General features: G+C 36.3%; 1 protein-coding gene across 2 annotated transcripts; it reads right to left on the bottom strand.

The window, feature by feature from the left end:
• Nucleotides 1–3,516: 3,516 nt before the first annotated feature.
• LOC580357 (condensin complex subunit 2) lies at nucleotides 3,517–20,197 on the bottom strand. 2 transcript variants are annotated; one of them, XM_030985417.1, is made up of 18 exons: nucleotides 20,081–20,180; nucleotides 18,444–18,690; nucleotides 16,988–17,072; nucleotides 15,992–16,084; nucleotides 15,095–15,209; nucleotides 14,698–14,762; nucleotides 13,758–13,829; nucleotides 12,953–13,148; nucleotides 12,407–12,495; nucleotides 11,388–11,638; nucleotides 10,655–10,791; nucleotides 9,216–9,325; nucleotides 8,668–8,793; nucleotides 7,845–7,952; nucleotides 7,130–7,297; nucleotides 5,976–6,080; nucleotides 4,535–4,693; nucleotides 3,517–3,630 (listed from the first exon to the last, which is right to left on the bottom strand). In XM_030985417.1, exons 2-18 carry the CDS (start codon nucleotides 18,686–18,688, stop codon nucleotides 3,571–3,573), a joined length of 2,184 nt encoding a protein of 727 aa, XP_030841277.1. In that variant the 5' UTR covers nucleotides 18,689–18,690; nucleotides 20,081–20,180; the 3' UTR covers nucleotides 3,517–3,570. The 2 variants fall into 2 exon arrangements, with proteins under 2 accessions (XP_030841277.1, XP_030841276.1); XM_030985416.1 differs by having other exon boundaries at nucleotides 3,518–3,630; nucleotides 20,072–20,197.
• Between the last annotated feature and the right edge of the window lie 798 nt (nucleotides 20,198–20,995).

Genomic DNA, 20,995 nt, shown 5'->3' with positions numbered 1-20,995 from the left:
TGATGATGATGATGATGATGATGATGATGATGATGATGATGGTGGTGATGATGATGATGATAAAGATGATGATGATGATGGTAATGATGATGGTGGTGGTGATAATGATGGTGATGGTGGCGATAATGATGGTGATGATGATGATGATATTATAACATTACTTTGTGAGGAGAGCGGGAGGGAGATAGACAGGGGGAGGAACAGAGAGAGAGTAGAGGAAAATGAAAGAGCGATGAGGGCAGAGAGATTCTTCAGCACCCCTAGGAGTTCCATGTATAAATGACCCAAAAGCTTGTGATGTGCTGGCCTAACATAGCAACAAACAATGTCTGGAAGACTGACCCCATGTAACAATGCCATCAGCTGTGAAAGACAGTACTTGCAGTGAAGGAAGTTGTGAAAAAAATCATCTAAATCGAAGAAAAAAAATCAATTCTTGGGCCTGTGTTTAATTCATAAATGTGGTCATAGATTTCCATGCATGTACTATCAGTTAATCTTGATGACATGTGTATGCTTGATTTACTGTATGCTGTATGTAGGCAGGGAATTCATCAAAAAAGTGCCAATAACAAAATACTGATACTGATACTGTTGAAAGCCAGAAAGGTGTCCGCTACATGACTTGTATGATTTCATCCATTTGGAGCTAGAAGGGCATTAAAGCTGTGAAATGATACTTTTGGCCAAGTATTTTATCCCAAGTTCATTTACTAACTTGCAGACTCAAGCTAGTTATTTCTAAAGGGAAGTAGTTGCTAACATACCAGCAGTTAATACCAATTATAACAAATGTTATATAAAGATTTTTTGGGGGTTAAATATCAAAGCATACAAATACTGATTGTTTCAAAACAAAACAAGACAACTATGTATTGCACACACACACACACACACAAAGAAGAGACAGAAATAAGGAACAGCACAAATCCATACAGTTACTGCTATTCTATTTACATTTTATTTCATACAAGGCATGGAAATACAATAGCCATCTACATGTAGCATTTTCAAATTTTCTAAAATAACCCACATAGGAATAACATAAAATTGGGCTACAATTCCTCACAATAGATTTCTTGTAATCAGTTATAAACATTATTTTTACCTTTTAAAAGAATATTTAAAAAGCTTGAATATCTCTACAATACAAAGCAATTCCTAAAATTCAAATATTTTTTTGTTGTTAAATACATGTACATGCTTTGACACTAATAAATACTAACACATAAACCTCTTATTATCTCTCTCTCATAAGCCTTTTATCAGCATAAAAACATTTAAGAAAGAAACTGCAAGAATGTAAAATATGTAGCATACATTTGTCACCACCAATTTCATGATTTTCTTGTAGCTAGTTGATTAAACTCTACTCAAAATCAATGAATTCATTCCCAAGGGCAAACACGGGCATACAAAAAATGTAGGTCATGTGATGTTGTACCCAACACCTTCCCCTCCCCTGACATCTGTACAATCAAGTATAAAAGAAAAGACCTAAATATAATATTCATGGAGTATGCCACATTACAAAGTGATTCAGACATTTCTGAGGGTGGGGTCTAAAGGATTTTTTCTTTGGGCTCACAGTATAAAAGATATTATATTAAACTAATAATAAATTGTATCCACCATGAATAAAGAAAAATAACTTCTTGTACAAACGTTACAGCATGTATCATGAAACAGCACTACATGAGATTAAGCATACATTATTCAAATACTAACTGCAGAGAGACAAATTCAAAAATTCAGTGAAAAAACCCCTGTACGTTGGCAAGCAAATAAAAACAGAAAAGAAGGCTTGTGAAATTCATTGGCTTCAAATTCATGTAGATATGTAAGCTAGATGAGCTAAAAATGAAAATACGCTTAAAAAAAAAAAAATCTGTTTAAAAAAATGATTTCTACGATTTATATCATTTGAGATTACATTTATATAATTTCATTCGTTCATACTTAAATCAATTTCCTGTTTTTGTTTTCTGCATGAGATACATTGTATATTTCAACTTTTGTATGGATTCCAGAAGCATCATCGGTGACAATTTTGAAGAACAGATTTAATTTATGATTGCAAAAAGGTTTTTGCACTCTTTCAAGTTGCAGTTCTGGTTCACATTCAAAGGCTGGTAAACAACACATTACAAAATGTATGATACAAATGAAATACAGACAATATTCTGAATTATATACACCATATGTACAAATATATAAAAATATGAAGGATATATTACAGTTAAACTACCATTTCTCTCAAATTTTGTTAATTTTTTTGAATGTTAGATGGACATTTGCAAACTCAATCACAATAGATGGAAGGTTATTTTCATTTATGTTTTTCCTTTTAAAGGGTATTTCCCAAAGTTTGCTTGGCTAAGGTCGAGGTCGATGTGACTTATAAATTTCAAATTGGCATGGCTTCCCCAAAATTACAAGATAAAGTAATAGGTCGCCAGAAGAGGGAAATTTTCATTCATAGAATAGAATTTATGGAGTGCAAATACGAGGGCAATTCCAAGTAATTTTGTCCCCTACGCTACACACCACGCCTAAGATTTCAGTACATATTTTGGTACATATAATGTCTGTATCAAGCAGATAGCGTACTAGAGCTTAAATCAGACTGAACATCAAATAAAATGATGTGTTGATGTAAATTAATGGTCACAACTCCATAATGCAATTCAATAATAAAGGGAAATTAGCCTGATCACAACTAGCTTTAGCTAATTCACAATGAAGAGGTAAATAAATATCTCACCAATGCACTTGGAATTCAAGCTTTTATTTATTTCGTTTTATTTCATCAGGGTAGCCCCATCAGTAGTTAAAATATTGTTATACTTAAGCAAACAAGAGCTTGTTCATGAAAAAGCCCGCTATTTGGCAATAAAGCGGCCTTACCAAGATGCTCTAGGACTATTACTGGTACAAGCTTTATAGATTAGATGTGGCTCAAGCTAATTCTTTGAGGGAATGGACGTTGTTCTTCTCAGGCTAATGGATTCAGGGAACTTTGTTCTTGCCTTTTTAACAAGATACACTAATCTGTCTAATATATTGATCTCCAGCTGACTCGATTTGATGGAGAAATGTCTCTTCTGGGCCCCGTTTCATAAAACTTGATATCAAAGACAAGCTACAATAACTAAGAAAACTACTGAAATAATTGCATTTGATTGGTAAAGAGCACATTTGTTTAAATCCCCACTGCACTGCTTATAGCTACTTGCACCCTGTATATAGCAAACAATGCCTAATCGATGCATTGGTCCCCCATGATCCCCTTTTTCTTATGTTAATTGAAAGCTGATTTGATGAGATGACCACCTGCCAGTGACATTGCAGGGTGGTCTAATCCCCCCCCCCCCCCCCCCTGGCTAAACGAGTACAGACATGCTTTAATATAGCAATGGTTAAAAATTATTATTGATAAAAACTTTCATGAAGTAGGGCACTGGAGTCCCAACAGTTGGTATAACAGCCAATTGTGTTGTGAACCAGCTAGGACCCTGGGTTGATAGTGGACGTTCTTCTCTAGAATGATGTAAGGCTTCGAGGATTGGTTTAATCTTGGGTGATGAGGAGATCTTCCAAGCCCTCTGCCTGAACGGTTAGACTAAGGCTCTGTGGGTAAGAATAAGGAAAGGAGGGGGCGAGGTGATATTGCTGTTCTTTGTTATTTTCTTCATCAATATTGCAACCACTATTGCACAAAGTTTTAACGCCCCATTGCACTACTTATACATACTCTATATAGCAAACAATGCCTAATCGGTGCCTGTTGGTCCCCCATGATCCTCTTTTTCTTATGTTTATTGAGAGCTGATTTGATGAGATAACCACCTGTCAGTGACCTTGCGGGGAGGTCTAATCCCCCTGGCCAAACTAGTGCAGACAAGCTTTAAAGAGTACACTTTGCTTTATTTTCATCACCAGCACGAGCACCACCATTGATTTCTATCATTATCAATGTCATAAATGTCATTATCATTCGAATTATCCTCATCCGAATCACCATCATAGTCATCATCATCACCATTGTCGTTGTGGTCATCATCATCATCATTATCTTCACCTTACTCTCCCTCCTCACCATTATAATAGAAACTAACTTTTTACTATCATTATCACCATTACGACTATCATAATCATCACACCTTTTCTTACAGGTGTGTATGTAGTGGCGTTATTGGTCCTCTTATAATTACGTTGATGTAGATTGTAAAGCATACTCTTTTAATGTAAAGCGCATAGATAATTAAGTATTAATTATTATTCGCTAAATAAATTGAAAGGTATATTATATCATTATCATCAGCATCATCACCACAACATGTTCAAGATGGTTACTAAAACCATTTTCTCCTTACACACACTAAATAAATTAAAAGTTATTTATCATATCATTATCATCAGCATCATCACCACAACATGTTCAAGATGGTTACTAAAACCATTTTCTCCTTACACACAGAAACCCCGCCTCCCAACACCCTATATACATCTGTATCATGAACTTCCTCTTTACCTTCTCGTTACAGAGATGAAGCAGACAGACGAAGGCGATGGGGATGCTCAGGTTCTTGGACATTGTTTTGCTCATCTTATCTGGGAGGGTGGTGTACATGTCGCAGAAGGACTGAGTGCCGGCGACGCCATCTGCATCGGCCTCGTTGCTCACGTTCTCCTGTAAAACAAAGCATAAAGTGCAGGGGTGATAGTGAGCACTATAAAAAAAAAGATAAACAAATTCTTCTGCCTGAAACTACATGTACCCCCCCCCCCCCCCTTGAGTAAAAATATTTAAAAAAAGGTTCAGGGAAAAAAATTGCATCTAACAACATCCCCCCCCCCCCCTTTTGAGTAAGAAAATTGGGGGAAATAGAAAAAAATAAGGGAACATAGGGAAAGTAGGGGGAAAGTTAGGAAAATACAGGTAAAATCGGGAAGAAATCAAAAATAAAAATCGGGGGAAAAAAGAAGAAAACAAATCTTTGAAAAAAAATTGGGAAAAAAAATTGGGATTTTTTTTTTAAAAATTGGGTAATCATCAGGCCTGAAAGAGATGGCCTCTTTATCTTAGTACAGTCAACTTGCTTTTAATAGCAAACACCTCTATAGAATGACCTCCTGTTTATAGAGACCACATTTGTTGTTTCCCTTGTAAATAGTCTTTCATAGAATAAAAGGAACCGGTACATAAAGATCACCTGCCTGTAAAGACCACTTTTATTGTCTCCTTCGAGTGGTCATTATAAAATTACACAGGTTTCAATGTAATGCAGAACCAAGGCCCTGCTTCAGCAAAGTATTTACCAATAACAAATAATGGCTATTTATAGTATAAACTCCTTAAAGAAAATCAATAAAAGGATTTTTTTTTAAAGTGAAGTTTTAAAGCTTTAGAGACCACTCAAAAAATAAATTGGCAACTGTGCAACTGACTCTGCAAGAACCTCTCCCACTTGCTTACTAGAAATTTCATAAATTTCAAAAGAATTCATTCTACTGTAATCTTTTCAGAAAAAATATTCAATGAACGATGTTCTTGGAAAAATGTTTCACATAACCCACTTTGAAAAAGATCTCTTCATCAATATCCAAAAAGAAAATAGAAATTTGTGAAATTTGTCTTACCAATACAATTAGGAGAGACGTTTGCAAGGCAAATCACAGAATAACCAGTTTGCATTTGATTACAACTTTGAGAATTCATAACTTTCTTATCCTTTGCTATTTATTCTGTTTTTCTCTCTGCTTCCTGCTTCTATAAAAACAAAATTAAAGTTGCTCAAGTGTAGGTATATAGAGGGCAGCACACGGACGTACGCACAGGAGCATAATACCTGTTGGCTCAGTGTTATGTAGTGATCGCCAAGTTGCCTACTTCACAAACAACTATATACCCACGCATGAACATCTTTAATATCAGGGTGAACTTTCCCTTTAAGTCTAAAGACATTGCCTACCTTATCGGCCTCAGGCTTAGTCAGGAAGCCCCACATGTGGTTCTTGAGCCTCTTAACATCCATCTTCTTGGCTGTGCGGGCGTACTGGATGTTGATCTTGCTCACCTGATGAAGCAACGTGATTGGTGTTAAAAAAATGAACTTAAGGGAAACCTCATAAGATGGTAGGTTGATGCTTCTACCTACGTGCAGTTCATTAAGACTACTCTAAGGTTACTAAGGTAGTAATATGTACTGCTTCATTCTTGGAAATATGTGTTGGAATATCAGTGCAAAAGATAATTGGAAGAGTTTCATGACAATTGTTTGCAATTTCTTCGGAAGTTAAATACTCCTCTCATACATCCCTCTCATGGTACAAAGAGATTTCCTATTATTCATATTGAACATTAAGTTAAAGATTTTTTTTAATCACATAATTTATTCAATATAACAAGAGAAAAAAGGGAACATTCAAGCTAAAGCTACTATTTGAATACACATGGCATTACAAGGTAGACAAATAATACACATAGTTATACCAGAAATCCAGAAATACTCCCTACTATAAAACATATACCATTTTCTCTCAATTCTTTCAGGGATGTTAGTTTTTGTTTAATAATTCTAAGCCAAATTATGATAAATTTACAATTCAAACAATTTCTTGTTAAAATGTATTTAAAGAGAAGTTGAGTTTGGTAAATTGAAAAATAATCTGTGAACTGTCCCATTCTTTTCATGTCAGCTTGGAATGACACCAGAAAAGGATTAGCTCCTGAAATAGATTGCCCTTCAAATGCCATCATATTTAGAACTTGACAAGAAATAGCTGAAGTGTTTGGACCAAACAGTCTAGCCACATGATGTGGTCCCACATAATCATCTATGTGCATCCCTGCCAACATTTGAAAATAAGAATTAGGAATTTTAAGCACGGTAAGCCTTTGAAAATAAGAAATCGCACTTGCAGCGGCAGTGTAACTGGCAATACGCGGTAAATCTGTACTAAAAATTGAATACAAATTCGCTGCTCGATCATGCAGCCATTCAACGCACGCAATACGTTAACTCTCAAATCGCGGCACATGATCAAACAAGCCTAATTTGGCTTAAGCACAACAACAATGTGTTTTTCAAAAGTGTTGTGCTAACCGAGCCCTGAAGACACATACCTTGTGAGGCTGAGCAACCAGCCTGTCTCCCTGCAGCATCGTGGCATCAAAGATGCTGTTGTTGAGGAAGCCACTGTGGCTACCGGCTGAGGTCTGACTCATGGAGTCGAGGTCATAGGTCATACTGCCAGGGGCATGGCTGCTGTCATCATCGTCATCATCTCCACCCTTCAAAAGGAGAAAGCAAAACATAAAATAACATAACAAAAATGTATACCGTAAATCTCTGTGTATAAGACACACTTTTTGCCTCCCCCCCCCCCCCCCCACCTGCTCTGCAGTCCATTCCATGCGCTTACCAAATTTCTATCTTCAAGCCTGAACCAAACACTATAATTACCCCTAGCCCTAACCTGAAAGATTCAAATGCAACCCAAACTCAAGATCTATGACTAAAATAGCATGAAAAAGCAAATGTCAGCAGAGCAATGTTGGTCACCCAGTTCGGCTACTGATCGCAATGACAGGAAAAGGATTAACAAGTTAGGAAAGTCCATCTTGACATCAAGGTGGGTTCAATTTTCAGCATTAACTGAGAGAAATCAGTCACTTTTTATCACATAAATAGCAGTTCCATGGATTTGTTCAAGAATATTCTTTCCACAGCTTTAAAAATGATCAGGAAAAGAAAATATAAACAGATTTTGCTTCTCATGGTCATTTAAACGTTGCAATAAAGATCTAGTCTTTAGAACATCATTCTTTCCCAACTCACCCCTGCAGCAGGACAGAAGTTAGCGCAGTCATTCTCATTGTTATAGTCATAGCCATCTATGCCATCATCCAGAGATTCATTGTTGGTGTTGGCAGCCTGTCGTTTCATCTGAACAACAAACAAACAAAAAACGAATAGAAAAACCCATCAATAAATCAATGGAAATGTGACATTATTTTGATGTCCTAATTAGACTATGAGGCTTGTAGTTATGATTCAAAGGCCTTGGATTATATGCAACTCCAAAATCTTAAATACCTTGACTTCCATCCAACCACAATCCAGTATTAAGGATTTTATTTGAGTTTTCAAATTGTGTTCAATGCCAGAGGTTCTGGCAAGATAACTTTCCTCTCATACTTTCTGAAGATGGATCGGGAGACGTGTTTGGACTCTCCTTCCTACTTTGGGTTAATCTTCAACTAAAACCTGCTCTTTGCGGTCATTGCACAAGCTCATTACAGGCTAACTGACAATCCTTCTGCTTCAGAGTTTCAAAGGTAAAACAATAAGGACAAAGACAATTCCACAATAAAAGCAAAGAACAAACAGACAAACAAAAGCCAAACCAAAACAAAAACAATGAAAAAAAGGAAAAGGCATGAAGCAAACAACTGATTCTCACCATAAACTTTGGCCTGAGGAACATCTTTAGGAGACTTGCAGGCTTTTAATCATTGTCTTTGTCAAGCTGTGTAAGCTCGCTCTAGTCTTAATGATGGACTAGTCGAGTGCAGTTTCAATCTCAGTCCCACATGTTCAAAATTGTGTCATTACTGATGGTTAACCCCAAAAAATAAAGAGATAAAGAAATATTTCTTACCATGAAGTTAGGCCTGAGGAACATCTTTAGGAGACTAGTAGGCTTGTAATCATCATCTTGATCGGGCAGTGTAAGCTCACTCTTGTTATATTTGTTAAGAGTGGACTGGGAGAGTGTGGTAGCAGCCTGGAACAATAGAGAATCACAAATCAAAACTGAAATTAAATAAAATGGCCCAATATTTGTGATTTTCTTTTTTCAAATATACAAATAAAAACCTTCAAAATATATAGAAATAAGAACTTACAAATCAATTTGATAACACTCTGGCATCCAGTTTAACAAGGATTGGCAACATCTTTGATCTAGAAGTGTCTCTCCAAGACTGCTCTTTGCTCATTTAAATGTAGAGGTCATCATCTCACGATTAGGTTATTAACAGAATTCAACAAAACTAACACTAGAATGTTCAAGACAACAAATACATAACATCTGCAACATGATTTTGATAGAAGACGTAAGCCAATGCTTAATTCAAAATAATTCTGATTTTATGAATTATCATCCCCCCTGCTTTAACCTGGGAGGGAAAAAAAAGAAGAACCTACCTTGCTTTCACCAAAGAACTTGTCGAAGTCAACCTCATCGTCGTAGTTTAACCTGAAAAGTGGTTTCTTTGACGCAGCTTTCTTGGTGCCTTCCTCTGCTGTCGCGGAATCTGAAATAAAGCGACATTTTAAGACATTAATGTATGTATGGAGACTGCAAATTAAACAAGTAAAACAACACTGAGAAAAATACTTGTTTAAACAAATTAGACATGTTCTTAGTTTTTTAAGGAACACAGCTGAAAAAGAAATAATTAAAAAGAAAATAAAATCAACTAAATAAGTAATAAACATTAAAGCTTGCAACTCTTTAACAATTTTTCAAGTACTGTGACTGAAAGCTAATACTTTCAAGTAAAGGTTTTCACTGTTGACAGGGACACAAGCAGTTTAACATGAGTTGATGTTTTCGCGACATATCAACACAGGCACATGCAATGCCTCATTTTCATGAATTGTTGAAATGTTGTTGAAAAAAAACCTACATGTACAACAAATACAATGCAAGAAATCTGAAGAAAAAAAATGGCTTATTTCGAGAAGAATTTGGAACAGCAGAACAAATTTCATTTTGTCTTGTATCAAGTCAGAAATGCTAACCTTTTAAGTGGATCTATCACCTGGGTTGTCAGACATACACAAATTGTGTTCTTATGTTAAGGACTTTTATTTGTAATGAATTTTTCTTTAGTTTCTACATATGGTATAGTATTTAATTTTATTTTCAACTATTAGTCATATACATTATTTGTTTCAATGTATAAGTATGTTTACATGTTTGTGTAAAAATATGCACTATATAACATTATGTTTTATAAAATGGGTTCAAGAATGTAGCCAATGAGAAGCGTCAAAATGGATCACGTGTGCGTGCATTAATTCTAATACGCATCTTGGTGATATCAGCCGTGCAAAAAGTGTGCAACAGAAAAGTATAACACACGGCTGCGTGTAAATCAATGGATGTTTACCGTGCGTTGCACAGTTTGTTTACGAGGTCACTGCTAAAGGTCACTGCTCTCGCGTGATCGTCTGTAGCTAGCTAGCTGTGTGTGCGCACAAATACGCACCCCTGCCCACTGCATAAAATTTTGTGCGATGACAATGACCGAGCAACGAGTGACCCTGTTGCAGGATGGCAGCCTCTAAGAAGCCAAACTTTCAGCTGCTTTCTGAAGAGATTTGATAGTAGACCCATTTTATAAAAAAAATAATACACAGGTTTTTCGTTCGGGATGTTACGGCGATACAGCGCAATCAGGTATTCACAATGGCACAAAATTCACTCGGCCAAGCCTCATGAATTTTATTGCACCATAGTGAATAGCCTCATGCACTGCATCGACCATAACACACTCACACCCGTGTATTATTTGTTTAGCAACGCATGATTGTTATTTTAAATAAATACCATTTTGAATTTAATCAAATTGAATTACCTTTTGATTTAGGCTTGAGTTTCCAGTGCTGTGGTCCTGCCCACGTGTTGAGGACATCCATGTTGAAGTAGGAATACTCAGAGGGTTCGAGGGAGAGCTGTAGACAGAGCTTGCCTCCTGTGTTTACAGACACCGAGCTGTGCACAAGAACATGAAAGGAATGATCACGAATGCATTCTATATGCACCAGAAAGTAGGTTAGTTCACAAGCTGTTTGAACATTTAATAGCGACAGGTTTGAATTTTCATTGTAAATGTTTGAAAATTAGCAAGAACCCCATTTGCCATTTTTTGCCAGTGCCATGAAACCAAAGTTAAATTTAAAAATTAATAAAAAAATATAAAAAATAACAATTTAAAAACAAAAAAACAAATATATACATTTCTGGTACCCCTTAGAATCCTCCAATCACCCCACCAAGCAGTCACAATCCCTGAGTTACGAACCACAGCTATAAAGAAGGAAGGCACTCATATAACGAGCTTGTACAAACATATATGAAACAAATTAAACCTATACTATCACTATAAAACAAGGTAAAGACAAGTACAAATTATGAAAGGACACAAGAGAACACAATACCTCTAGCTACAGTGTACTTAAATGGAGACATATAATTATAAATATTTGAGCAACTCTAATACACTTTCATCATAATTTTAGGGTTTTGGTCAGTGTAGGAAATTTATTAATGTCGCCGGAGCATGTTGTAAAAACCCCACTTCCACATACCTCGATGCAGACCGACCAATCATGATGGTGGCGTCTGAATTATCGGAGGTGAACATAGAGGGTTGGTCCATGCCCGGTAGCGCCTCCCCTCCATCATCATCATCACTGAACCCCCCTCCTTCAAAGTGGTCTCCTCCCATACCCATGTGATCGGCAGGCTCCTCCTCCAAGGGTTCGGGGATGGCGTGGACATCAAAGGCCTGCTGACCGTCGGCGGCAGCCATCTTGCTGATCATGGAGGTGACGCCCTCCTGCGATAGACAGAAAGAGAGATGTAAGAGTTAGTTACATACAGTGTTAAATAAAGGGACTTGTAGTGACAAAGTCAGAACATTAGCGAGATGTACAGGAAAGGGATAGTAACAATTTGGACAGAGAGAGACAGAGAGAGACACAGAGAGAGAGAGTAGAGAGAGAGGTGGAGAGAGAGAGAGAGAGAGAGAGAAAGAGAGACAGAGGGGGGTTAAGAGTGAGTTGTAGTGACAGTCAGGAATAGAGAGAGATGTAAAGAAAAGGGATGGTAACAATTAGGACAAAGAGAGAGAGAGAGAGAGAGAGAGAGAGAGAGAGAAAAAGAGAGAGAGAGAGAGAAAAAGAGAGAGAGAGAGAGAGGGATGGACAGACAGGCAGAGAAGAGGATGATATTGACTAGCAGGCTGCAAGTTTATTTCTTACAAATTAGATTTTCACTTTAAAAGGTTCTAATACAAAATTTGAAAGGGTTAACAATGTTATGCAAATTTTCTCACAATGCCTTTAAATCTCGGAATCAAACAGTCAAATATGTGTATTTAATGACCCCCCCCCCCCCCCCCCTCATTCTCACATTGCCTTGAATCTTAGAATCGAACACTTAAATCTGTGTATTTAACAATCCCCTCCCCCCTCACTCCCAGGCTTCTCCTTGTATGGTGGGGGGGGGGGGGGGGGGGGGGGGGGGGGGGGAAGAAAAAAGAAGTAAAAAAGACATTGACAATAACAAACACAAACAACCGACCAGAAAGGAGCCATTTTCTCACCTCTCTTTCAGCACTCCAGTTTGCGAACTCAAAGTCAGCAAACTCAGGACAAATCTGAAGGCTCTCTAAACTCACTCCATTGTAGATCTCTATGGCACACAAACAACAAGGAAAGAAAAGGAGATTATAGTAAGTTATCTCTCTATATCTTCCTCACTTGTTCATGGTATCTATCTATGTTCATGATTCTATATCTAGTGCATAGAAGCTGGTTGAATCTCAAGTACGTTTCTTGAAATGATGAAAGGATTATGACAGTCCTCATGATCACAATTGTACCGTGTATATTTTTGTTTTAATATCACTTTATTAACATTCATAATTATCAACAAATGAATTAATAGTACATATAAATTGACTAGATACAACCAACAACAACATATGTAAAAGTAGAAAGAGAAAAAGTACAGGCCATTTTTTAAAATTATTAACAACGAAGGGCTTATACTTCATACTATTCATGATGGATTATTGTCCCTTTTCTGAGATCAGGATATATACTAAGTAGTTTCTTTAAGCTATAAATTTTTTATTTTTAAAAGTTACCTGTAATTTCATTCATATCGACCATGGTCTGTGTGCCTTTCTCTGATTTCGCTGGTTCCTCTTCATTATTGATGATGGTGTTGGAGTCTAGGAGCAGCTCACAGCCATCATCCCTACAGTGAAGGTGGTTAAGGAGAAGACCAAAGGATCCGCCCTCATCGAAGGCTGCTGAAGTTCGCTGGAAAAGTGGGTCAGGCTAGAATATAGAAGGAACAGAGAACAGTGTGGATAGCTGATAAGCACATGTTTTATCCATAGTTTTACATTGATCCTAAAAGGGCACATGGTGAAATCTGCCAACCTGTTTTTTTTATTTTAATATTGATGGTAAACATTAAAATACAGTCAAACCTGTCTATAGAGTTCACCCAGGGGACACAGGAAAACTGGTCACTGCAGACAGGTGGCCTCTTTAGACAGGTGCTACAAGACGTGTTCCGAAAGTGGTGACTACTATAGACAGGTGGCCTTTATAGAGAGGTGGCCGCTAAGACAGGTTTGACTGTAGTTAAAACTTAATGAGAAACATAAAAAAAGTTTAATGCAACCATAAGTGTACATTGAAAGTTACATATACTCTAATTGGTTTTAGTATGAATGATAAACATAACAATATCAACTATACCACATGTATTTACATTGACATACATGATACATACACTAATACTGTAGTTCTATATCTATCAATGATAAATATCAAAAAGTTAATGTAACCATGATATTATATCTTTAATGAGAAACACCCTGACAACATTTGAATGTCAATGATAAACATTAAAATAGTTAAACTTAACAATAAGAATACCTCAAATCCAAGGTCCAGTTTGGTCAAGTTAATGTTCTTCAAGTTTGCCTCCACTGTGTTAGAATGACGTGCCTGAAAAAAAAAAAAGTTGGTTGGTTAGGTTGGTTTTGTCGTTTTACCTTACTGCTAAGAAAGCATGTCTGCTTGTTAGTAAGCACCTAGGGGACTGACAGATCTAAGTCCTCTATGAGGGACTTAGTAATGAGGATTAATGCCTCACCAAAGGGCATGAGCGCATCGACTTGGTTCTGAACCCAGGACCTCCCGTATGAGACCACTGCTGTACCACTGAGCCATCTTCATTCACATGGCTTCTTCACATACATAGCAAATTCCATGAAATTGTGGCAGATAGCAAACTGATAATTAAGAAAATGCTTTACATAAAGGGTACAGAATCATTATCTCCGTGTCAATGTAATCAACTATTTTTCATTATGCATCCACAACAACCCCTCTCTGGGTAATACCAATATCATCTTATAAAGGTATACTTGACAAAGTAATTAAATCATATATTCACTCTACTTAAACGAAGTAAGAAACAATTCCTACATGGTTGAAGAAAAGTAACCAATATTTACACTTAAAAGACTTTACCAAAAATTGATTTGTCCTGCAGGATTTAAGTTTCTTGAGAATGTAACATATTAAAGCTCACATCTAAAACTATTCAATAAGACCCTAATTCAATCAGTCCACCTTTCATTATTGAGTTAGAAAAAGGGGGGTTTCCAAAAAAAATAAAAAATCAAAAAAAATCAAAAATAAATAAATAATTTTTTTTTTTAAATCAACAAAAAAAAAAAAAAAAAAATCAAATTTACAAGGGGTATGAATAATTCAGTTGTTAACTGTATAATTATACACTGTAATTTCTACACAGAGTTAGCACATTCTGGGTCACACCAAGTGGTATATTTGACTCATTACTACTTACCCTCTTCTTCTTCTTTCCTTCATTGGCCCCTGGTCCTTCACCTCCTTCTGCGTCTCCTTCAGAATCTAAGAAGATTTGAAAGAAAGCAAAGGCGTTAAAAATTGGACATGTCAGTACCAAGATCACAAATGAACATTACCATACCAGCATCTAAAAAAAATGCAAGTTCTGGGCCCGTCTTATAAAGAGTTGTGAATGATCCGAATCAATCGTAAGCCCTCCCAGTATCTTTTTTGTTTGTTTTAATAGCTCTAGCTCCTCCTCTTTATTGCTCAGCTATTGTACAAATTCCAATCAACTATTTTTTCAAAATTCCATGTTTCTTATATTCTTTGTTCATTACTTGAAGAGCAATTGCATAAGTTCAACCGACATTATGTGGCAGGATTTTCCTTACGTTTGCTCTGTCTGTCATGTCCGAGTCCTCCCAGCATCTTGTATGTCTCAGCATGGATTGCATCCACTCTGCCTGCATAGATCTTAGCACTGGCATCAAGGGTGCAACTTGCAACCTGATGTTACAAGGCAGATGTAAAACATGATTATATTAATGCAAGGCCAAGTAAAATCACGGTCAAATAACATTCTTCAGTTTTGAAAGTGTTTTGTTTATTTTGTTTACCGGTACTCTTTTACTGGTATTCATGTGTTTGTTTTTTCTATTTAATTTATTTACATACTGACTGTTGCATTTTTTTCCTTTTCTTCTCTCAAACTTGTAATTTTCTCTTAAATTTGTAAGCTTATAGTATTTCAACACGATTATGTACAGTGTATATGCATTTTATCTGTTTGACTTGTATTTTTAATGGAATAAATGAAATGAGAAAATGAAATATGTGTTATGCCTCCTTTACTACTAAAATCAAATTCATATCTTGTAAAATAATTAACAGTAATATAAGTACCCTTTTGAATATTGTAAAAATCCTTAGAGTGATTAACCCTAAGATATAATTCTATAATTGTTTGTTTGTTTTGTTTTATTTCCACTTTTTCATATCAATACAAAGAAACATACAAATAAATATAATGAATAACATGTAAGTTTGACAAAATTTGTTTCTAGTTAAAATAAAAGTTTCATACAAAAGGAAAAAGCAGGAGACCACATGTCGTAAGCGTAAATGCTTGAACATGACCGTGGCCTCTGCCGAGTTAACAAAATAAAAGAACAACCCATGCAACTGCATTGTATTCAATGTTAAATAAGATATAATTGAAGTGATTAAAAGTCAGCATGGCTGAATTAATTTTGAGTTGCATAATTCAGTTGTTAGGAACTAATACTGACCTGGAAATTCGTCATCTCTCCTGTCTTTGATTTGAGAAGCTCTGCCATGTAGTCAATCAGGTGAAGACCAAAAGCATTCTTGGAATTGATTTTCTGTTAAGATCAACAACAAAATCATATCATACAAACTGAAAGAAAATATTTTTATTAAAACCATCAAAGACTATGAATTTGTACAAGCTCACGCATTGGAGATACTCATCTCTTGCTGACAATATAAATGCAACTATGCTTAGGTTCTTTCATAAATCTTTCTTAATATTTGCTGCATTTTTTTCTTTTACAATCATATTTGACTGATAAACCTGTGCATGTAGTATGGTAATTCCAACTTCACCCTTTTTAATGATTTTCACTTTCTACATACCACTCAATTAATGTGAACACAAATATTCCATTTGATGTTAAAGGGTAATCCAACATCTTTTAATAAGTTCATTTGAATAATAGCAGGAAAATCAAAGAAACTGTTAAACAAAATGGCAAAAGTTTAAGAATAGATAGAACCAGTTATAAAAAGTTATGAATGTTTGAAATCTGAGATCACTACACCTATGCGGATAACAAATTGGCAACTTTGTCAGTGGATTGCAACGTAGTGATTGATAACTCTCCTGTTTGTACAAACATATCACTAATTTTGGTCTTTCTCCCGAGTGTCTTCTCCCTTTGGGCACTACTCAAATATAATATGGAGAGTATATTTTTACAGGTCCTCTAAAAAGAAAAGACCATCCTGAGTCATACAAATTAGAAAAAAATGAAATTTTAATCATTTTGTGTGCTGGAACAAATGGGAAAGTTGTCCGGCACTACATAACATAACAGAGACATTGCAGACTTAGCGAATTTTTTTTCTTTCTTCAATATTTAAAAAAAATCATATATTTCTTATTTTTGTCAGATTTCGTTCAAACTTCATTGGTTGCAATGAAGGTTGGATTTCCCTTGAACACACAATATGCTTTTATATTATGAACCTAGATCAGAACTTACGTTTTCTGCTGAGAGTTTGATACAGTTTGAATAATGATCCGTCAGTTGACCCGTTGATAATCCACTGAGGGGCAGGGATCTTCTCCTGTGTCAAAACAATCAAATAATGAACATTTACAGTCTCTTCATTTGCAATAGAGGATCGTTATTTATATAGATGATTGTGACTCACAACTCAAACATTTCCCACTGCAACTAGAATGCATACCGTACATGTATAACTTCCACACAGCAATCCATGACTTAGTGAACTAATAAGCATGGCTCTATAATTAAGGGAGTCAGAGGTCAAAGTTCATAATGAACCCCCTCCTCTTAAATAAAAAAAAAATTTAAAAATAGCTAGAAAAAACAGAAATCGAGCCTTTAGGACAATTTTGTTTACGATGTTCTTAAGATAACCAGCTTGAACACAAAGTTAGCATTGATTGTTGAGGAATACTGGTAGCTCCACTTCACCTGTCAATGTTTAGTTTTTCACACACACTTCTTTTACAGCAGTATTTCAATCCATTACCTTGACTGCTTAAGGTAAAATGCTGAAGTTTTTTTTGTTTTGTCTCCATTTTATCACTTAGATTTCATGCTGCATCTCTGACGGGTATACATATAATATGAATGAGGTACACTGTAAAGTGTAAATATGTTAGTGCACAAACACAGCATACAGTGTCAGAGACAGTACAATGCTTGTCTTGTAGTCTTCAAACAGAAAAAAAAGACAATTTCTTAAGATATAAATATAGTTTGTGAATGCTGATTTGAAGTTAAATATGATCACATGCAGAACACACATCGCTTAAAGAAAATAAATTATTCATAGACTTACTTTATTTCATTAGGGCTAATTGTCCAGGAGTAGAAAAATGGAAAGATTTATGATGCTGATTAGGCTGCAAAATTAAAACATAACTTATTGTCCCCATTCTAAAATCATAGAATGGAAGTAAGACCAAAATTATCCTCAATCAAGATTTAGAATCAAATCTTGCTATCAAACTTAGGCATTTATCTTATAATATAATGGTTCGAGGTATCTCAAATGTTGTACTTTTATATCAACCTTACTTATCTTAAGGTATATTAGTGATTAAAGTTATCAAACGTTGACAAGATTTCAGTTCATTATTGCAAATCAAAAGAAACATAAACCACAAGTTAAAGTAAGGTTTGTCCCAAGTCCTGAGACAGCTGAAAAGGGATAGGTGAAATCCAGGATGCACACTACACACTTTTTTCAATTATTTAAAGCCAGTCTGCACTAGTTTGGCTAGGGGGGATTAGATAAGACCTCCCTGCAAGGTCCCTGACAGGTGGTTATCTCACCAAATCAGCTCTCAATCAACATACAAAAAAAGGGATCATGGGGGACTAACAGCCACCGATTAGGCATTGTTTGCTATATAGAGGGCGCAAGTAACTATAAGTAGTGCAGTTGGGCTTTAAGAATACTTGCCTATCTGAGGGAGATGAGACTGGGCTCTGAAGATGACGCTGCATCTCCATAACACGCGAGTGCCTCCTCTGCCTCTTCTCCGCCGCATCGTCATTCTCTGCAAAGTTGGAGAGGATGGACGACTGGCTGGTTAGGGGGTTGGGTTTCCGCCGGGTGGTGGGGGAGATGTAGCGTGATGAGAGCCCGGCTGTGGATGCCATCCGGCTCACCGGAGTGTGAACCTCTCCTTGAGGTGTGCTCGACATTTCTGTAGAGGTGTGAGAAGTTATACATTGTTCATTGAAATTCTTAGTCAAATAGAGTCTAGAATATAGGGACTAGATCTATCATTTAGGTCTAGATCTATCTTTGAGACTGCAAAGTTTTGCTTTATCATTAAATTACAATTTCTTTATATTATAATTTACACTGTGGTAGAACTATCGTACGCAAAAATGCGAACCATCTTTTTTTAGGACACGTCTGTCCGCGTTTAGACCCTAGATCTACATGTACAAAGAAAATCCTTGTTTATTAATATCACTTCATGCGAACGATCCTCATTCTCGGACCAGCGCCCCTAGTATCCTATAGTATATACCGGTACTGATGAATATGATTTAACTTTTAAAGTTTCATTTTAATTTTTAACTTCTTTCCCTGTCAATCCTTATTCCTGCCCTGGCCTGGGCCTGGTCTAGACCGAATTTTCCGTCTCTTTCGTTCGTTAGCCTCTTATTGGGGTAGGGTCGGCTCTCTCTTTAGAGACGGAAGCCGTTTATACACATGTCCTTGCTAACGCCACGGCCAGTCCTGGTCGTAGCGTTTTGCCCCCAAAATCCCCCAAAATGTCATTTTACCTCGAGCATGTTATATTGTAAATTAGGCCTAGGCTATAATAAATCAGTTCCACTTACCAACTTGACTGAAATAATCAGTTTAATAGTCCCTTTTTAGGAAATTATGGGTCAAAATCGGAATCCATGTTGAAAAAGATTTTCAAAATGGATTTCGATTTTGACCCATAATTTCCTAAAAAGGGACTATTAAACTGATTATTTCAGTCCAGTTGGTAAGTGGAACTGATTTATTATAGCCTAGATCTAGGTCTAATTTACAATATAACATGCTCGAGGTAAAATGACATTTTGGGGGATTTTGGGGGCAAAACGCTACGACCAGGACTGGCCGTGGCGTTAGCAAGGACATGTGTATAAACGGCTTCCGTCTCTAAAGAGAGAGCCGACCCTACCCCAATAAGAGGCTAACGAACGAAAGAGACGGAAAATTCGGTCTAGGCCTGGTCATGTCCGAGCGCGAGCGTCCGGTTATAATTTGACCCATAAATCATAATTAATTATCAATAAAAAATACAGGGAATTAAACAAAATAATTTAGAAGTAAACTGTAGACTTCTGCAACTTTTTTTTTAATAAATGCGTCGATGTGGCGTTGGCCATTGCACTTGCCCTCCGTCAAATGACGTTACAAAAAAATACGGAATTTTGCAGTTTGTGGGACCACGGTCGCCAGACCTTGAAATATATGGTTAGATAAACGTGCCTACGACGATTCCTTTGACACTTTAGGTTAAACTACATATTCATAACGAATAAAATAAATCTTATGAGTTTAGGCAAAACACTTACCTGAGTTACCTCAATTCAAAAGTCGAAATAAGTGAACAAATTGTTTCCCTTGTTTACAAACACATTTGCGAATTGAAAATGGCGCTGTCAATATTTGAGTGGGTGCGCATGCGCAGCCGATATAGCGGTCGCCTAAATGGAATCTAAATGTTATGGACTTTTTCTGAGTATTTATCATAGAGATATATAGCTCATGGGTTTCAGATTAATAATTAAAGCTAATTTAGAGTGGTGGGGGGGGGGGGGAGGTATGTGTTTATTTATAGATGTTCTTGCGGTTAAATACATATATTATTGGGGCTGATGACGTATTCTTCGACCCGAGATTTAATTGAGGGCCCCAAATAATACGTTACTTATAAATTAGCGCTTCAGTGACCACCTTCTTCTTAGTTGATCCCTCCACTGTTTTGGAGATTCCTAAAGTCCACCGAAGTCTCTAAGCGCTATAACATACAAAATAGACTGATAAACAAATACATATTAAACAAAACAAAAAAGTGCAAATAAACCTCCAAATTACAATATACACATCAAAGTGAACAGAGTTACGTGTAATTAATCATCGAAAGCAATCTTGAAAGAGATAGGGCCTATATCTGTTTGGGTTTACTGCTCTCACATCTGTGTATGTAATGAAATAGGTCGGGTGTTGAGGGAGGTCACCTCTTGAATTTTTTTAATGCCCCCTAGCTTATAAGTTCATGGTCATAATCCTGCCTAAAACTATTTACACTGAGAAAATATCCGGGAAAATATATATAATTTGTTTCAAGTGATCTGAAAGTGAAATGCAAATTTCTCGATTTGCAAAATGATCATAATATCGTACACAGACCTTTTGGGGCAATATATCTTCTTATGGGAATATAGGATTTCAAACACTCGATCATCACTACAGAAGTCTACACAGACCCTTCCTCA

This window comes from Strongylocentrotus purpuratus, unplaced genomic scaffold, assembly GCF_000002235.5.
Source record: "Strongylocentrotus purpuratus isolate Spur 01 unplaced genomic scaffold, Spur_5.0 spur5_scaffold_15, whole genome shotgun sequence".
In the NCBI taxonomy this organism is placed as follows: Eukaryota; Metazoa; Echinodermata; class Echinoidea; order Camarodonta; family Strongylocentrotidae; genus Strongylocentrotus; species Strongylocentrotus purpuratus.
The sequence above is the reverse complement of the archived record's forward strand: the minus strand, read 5'-3'. Positions and strand labels throughout refer to the sequence as shown.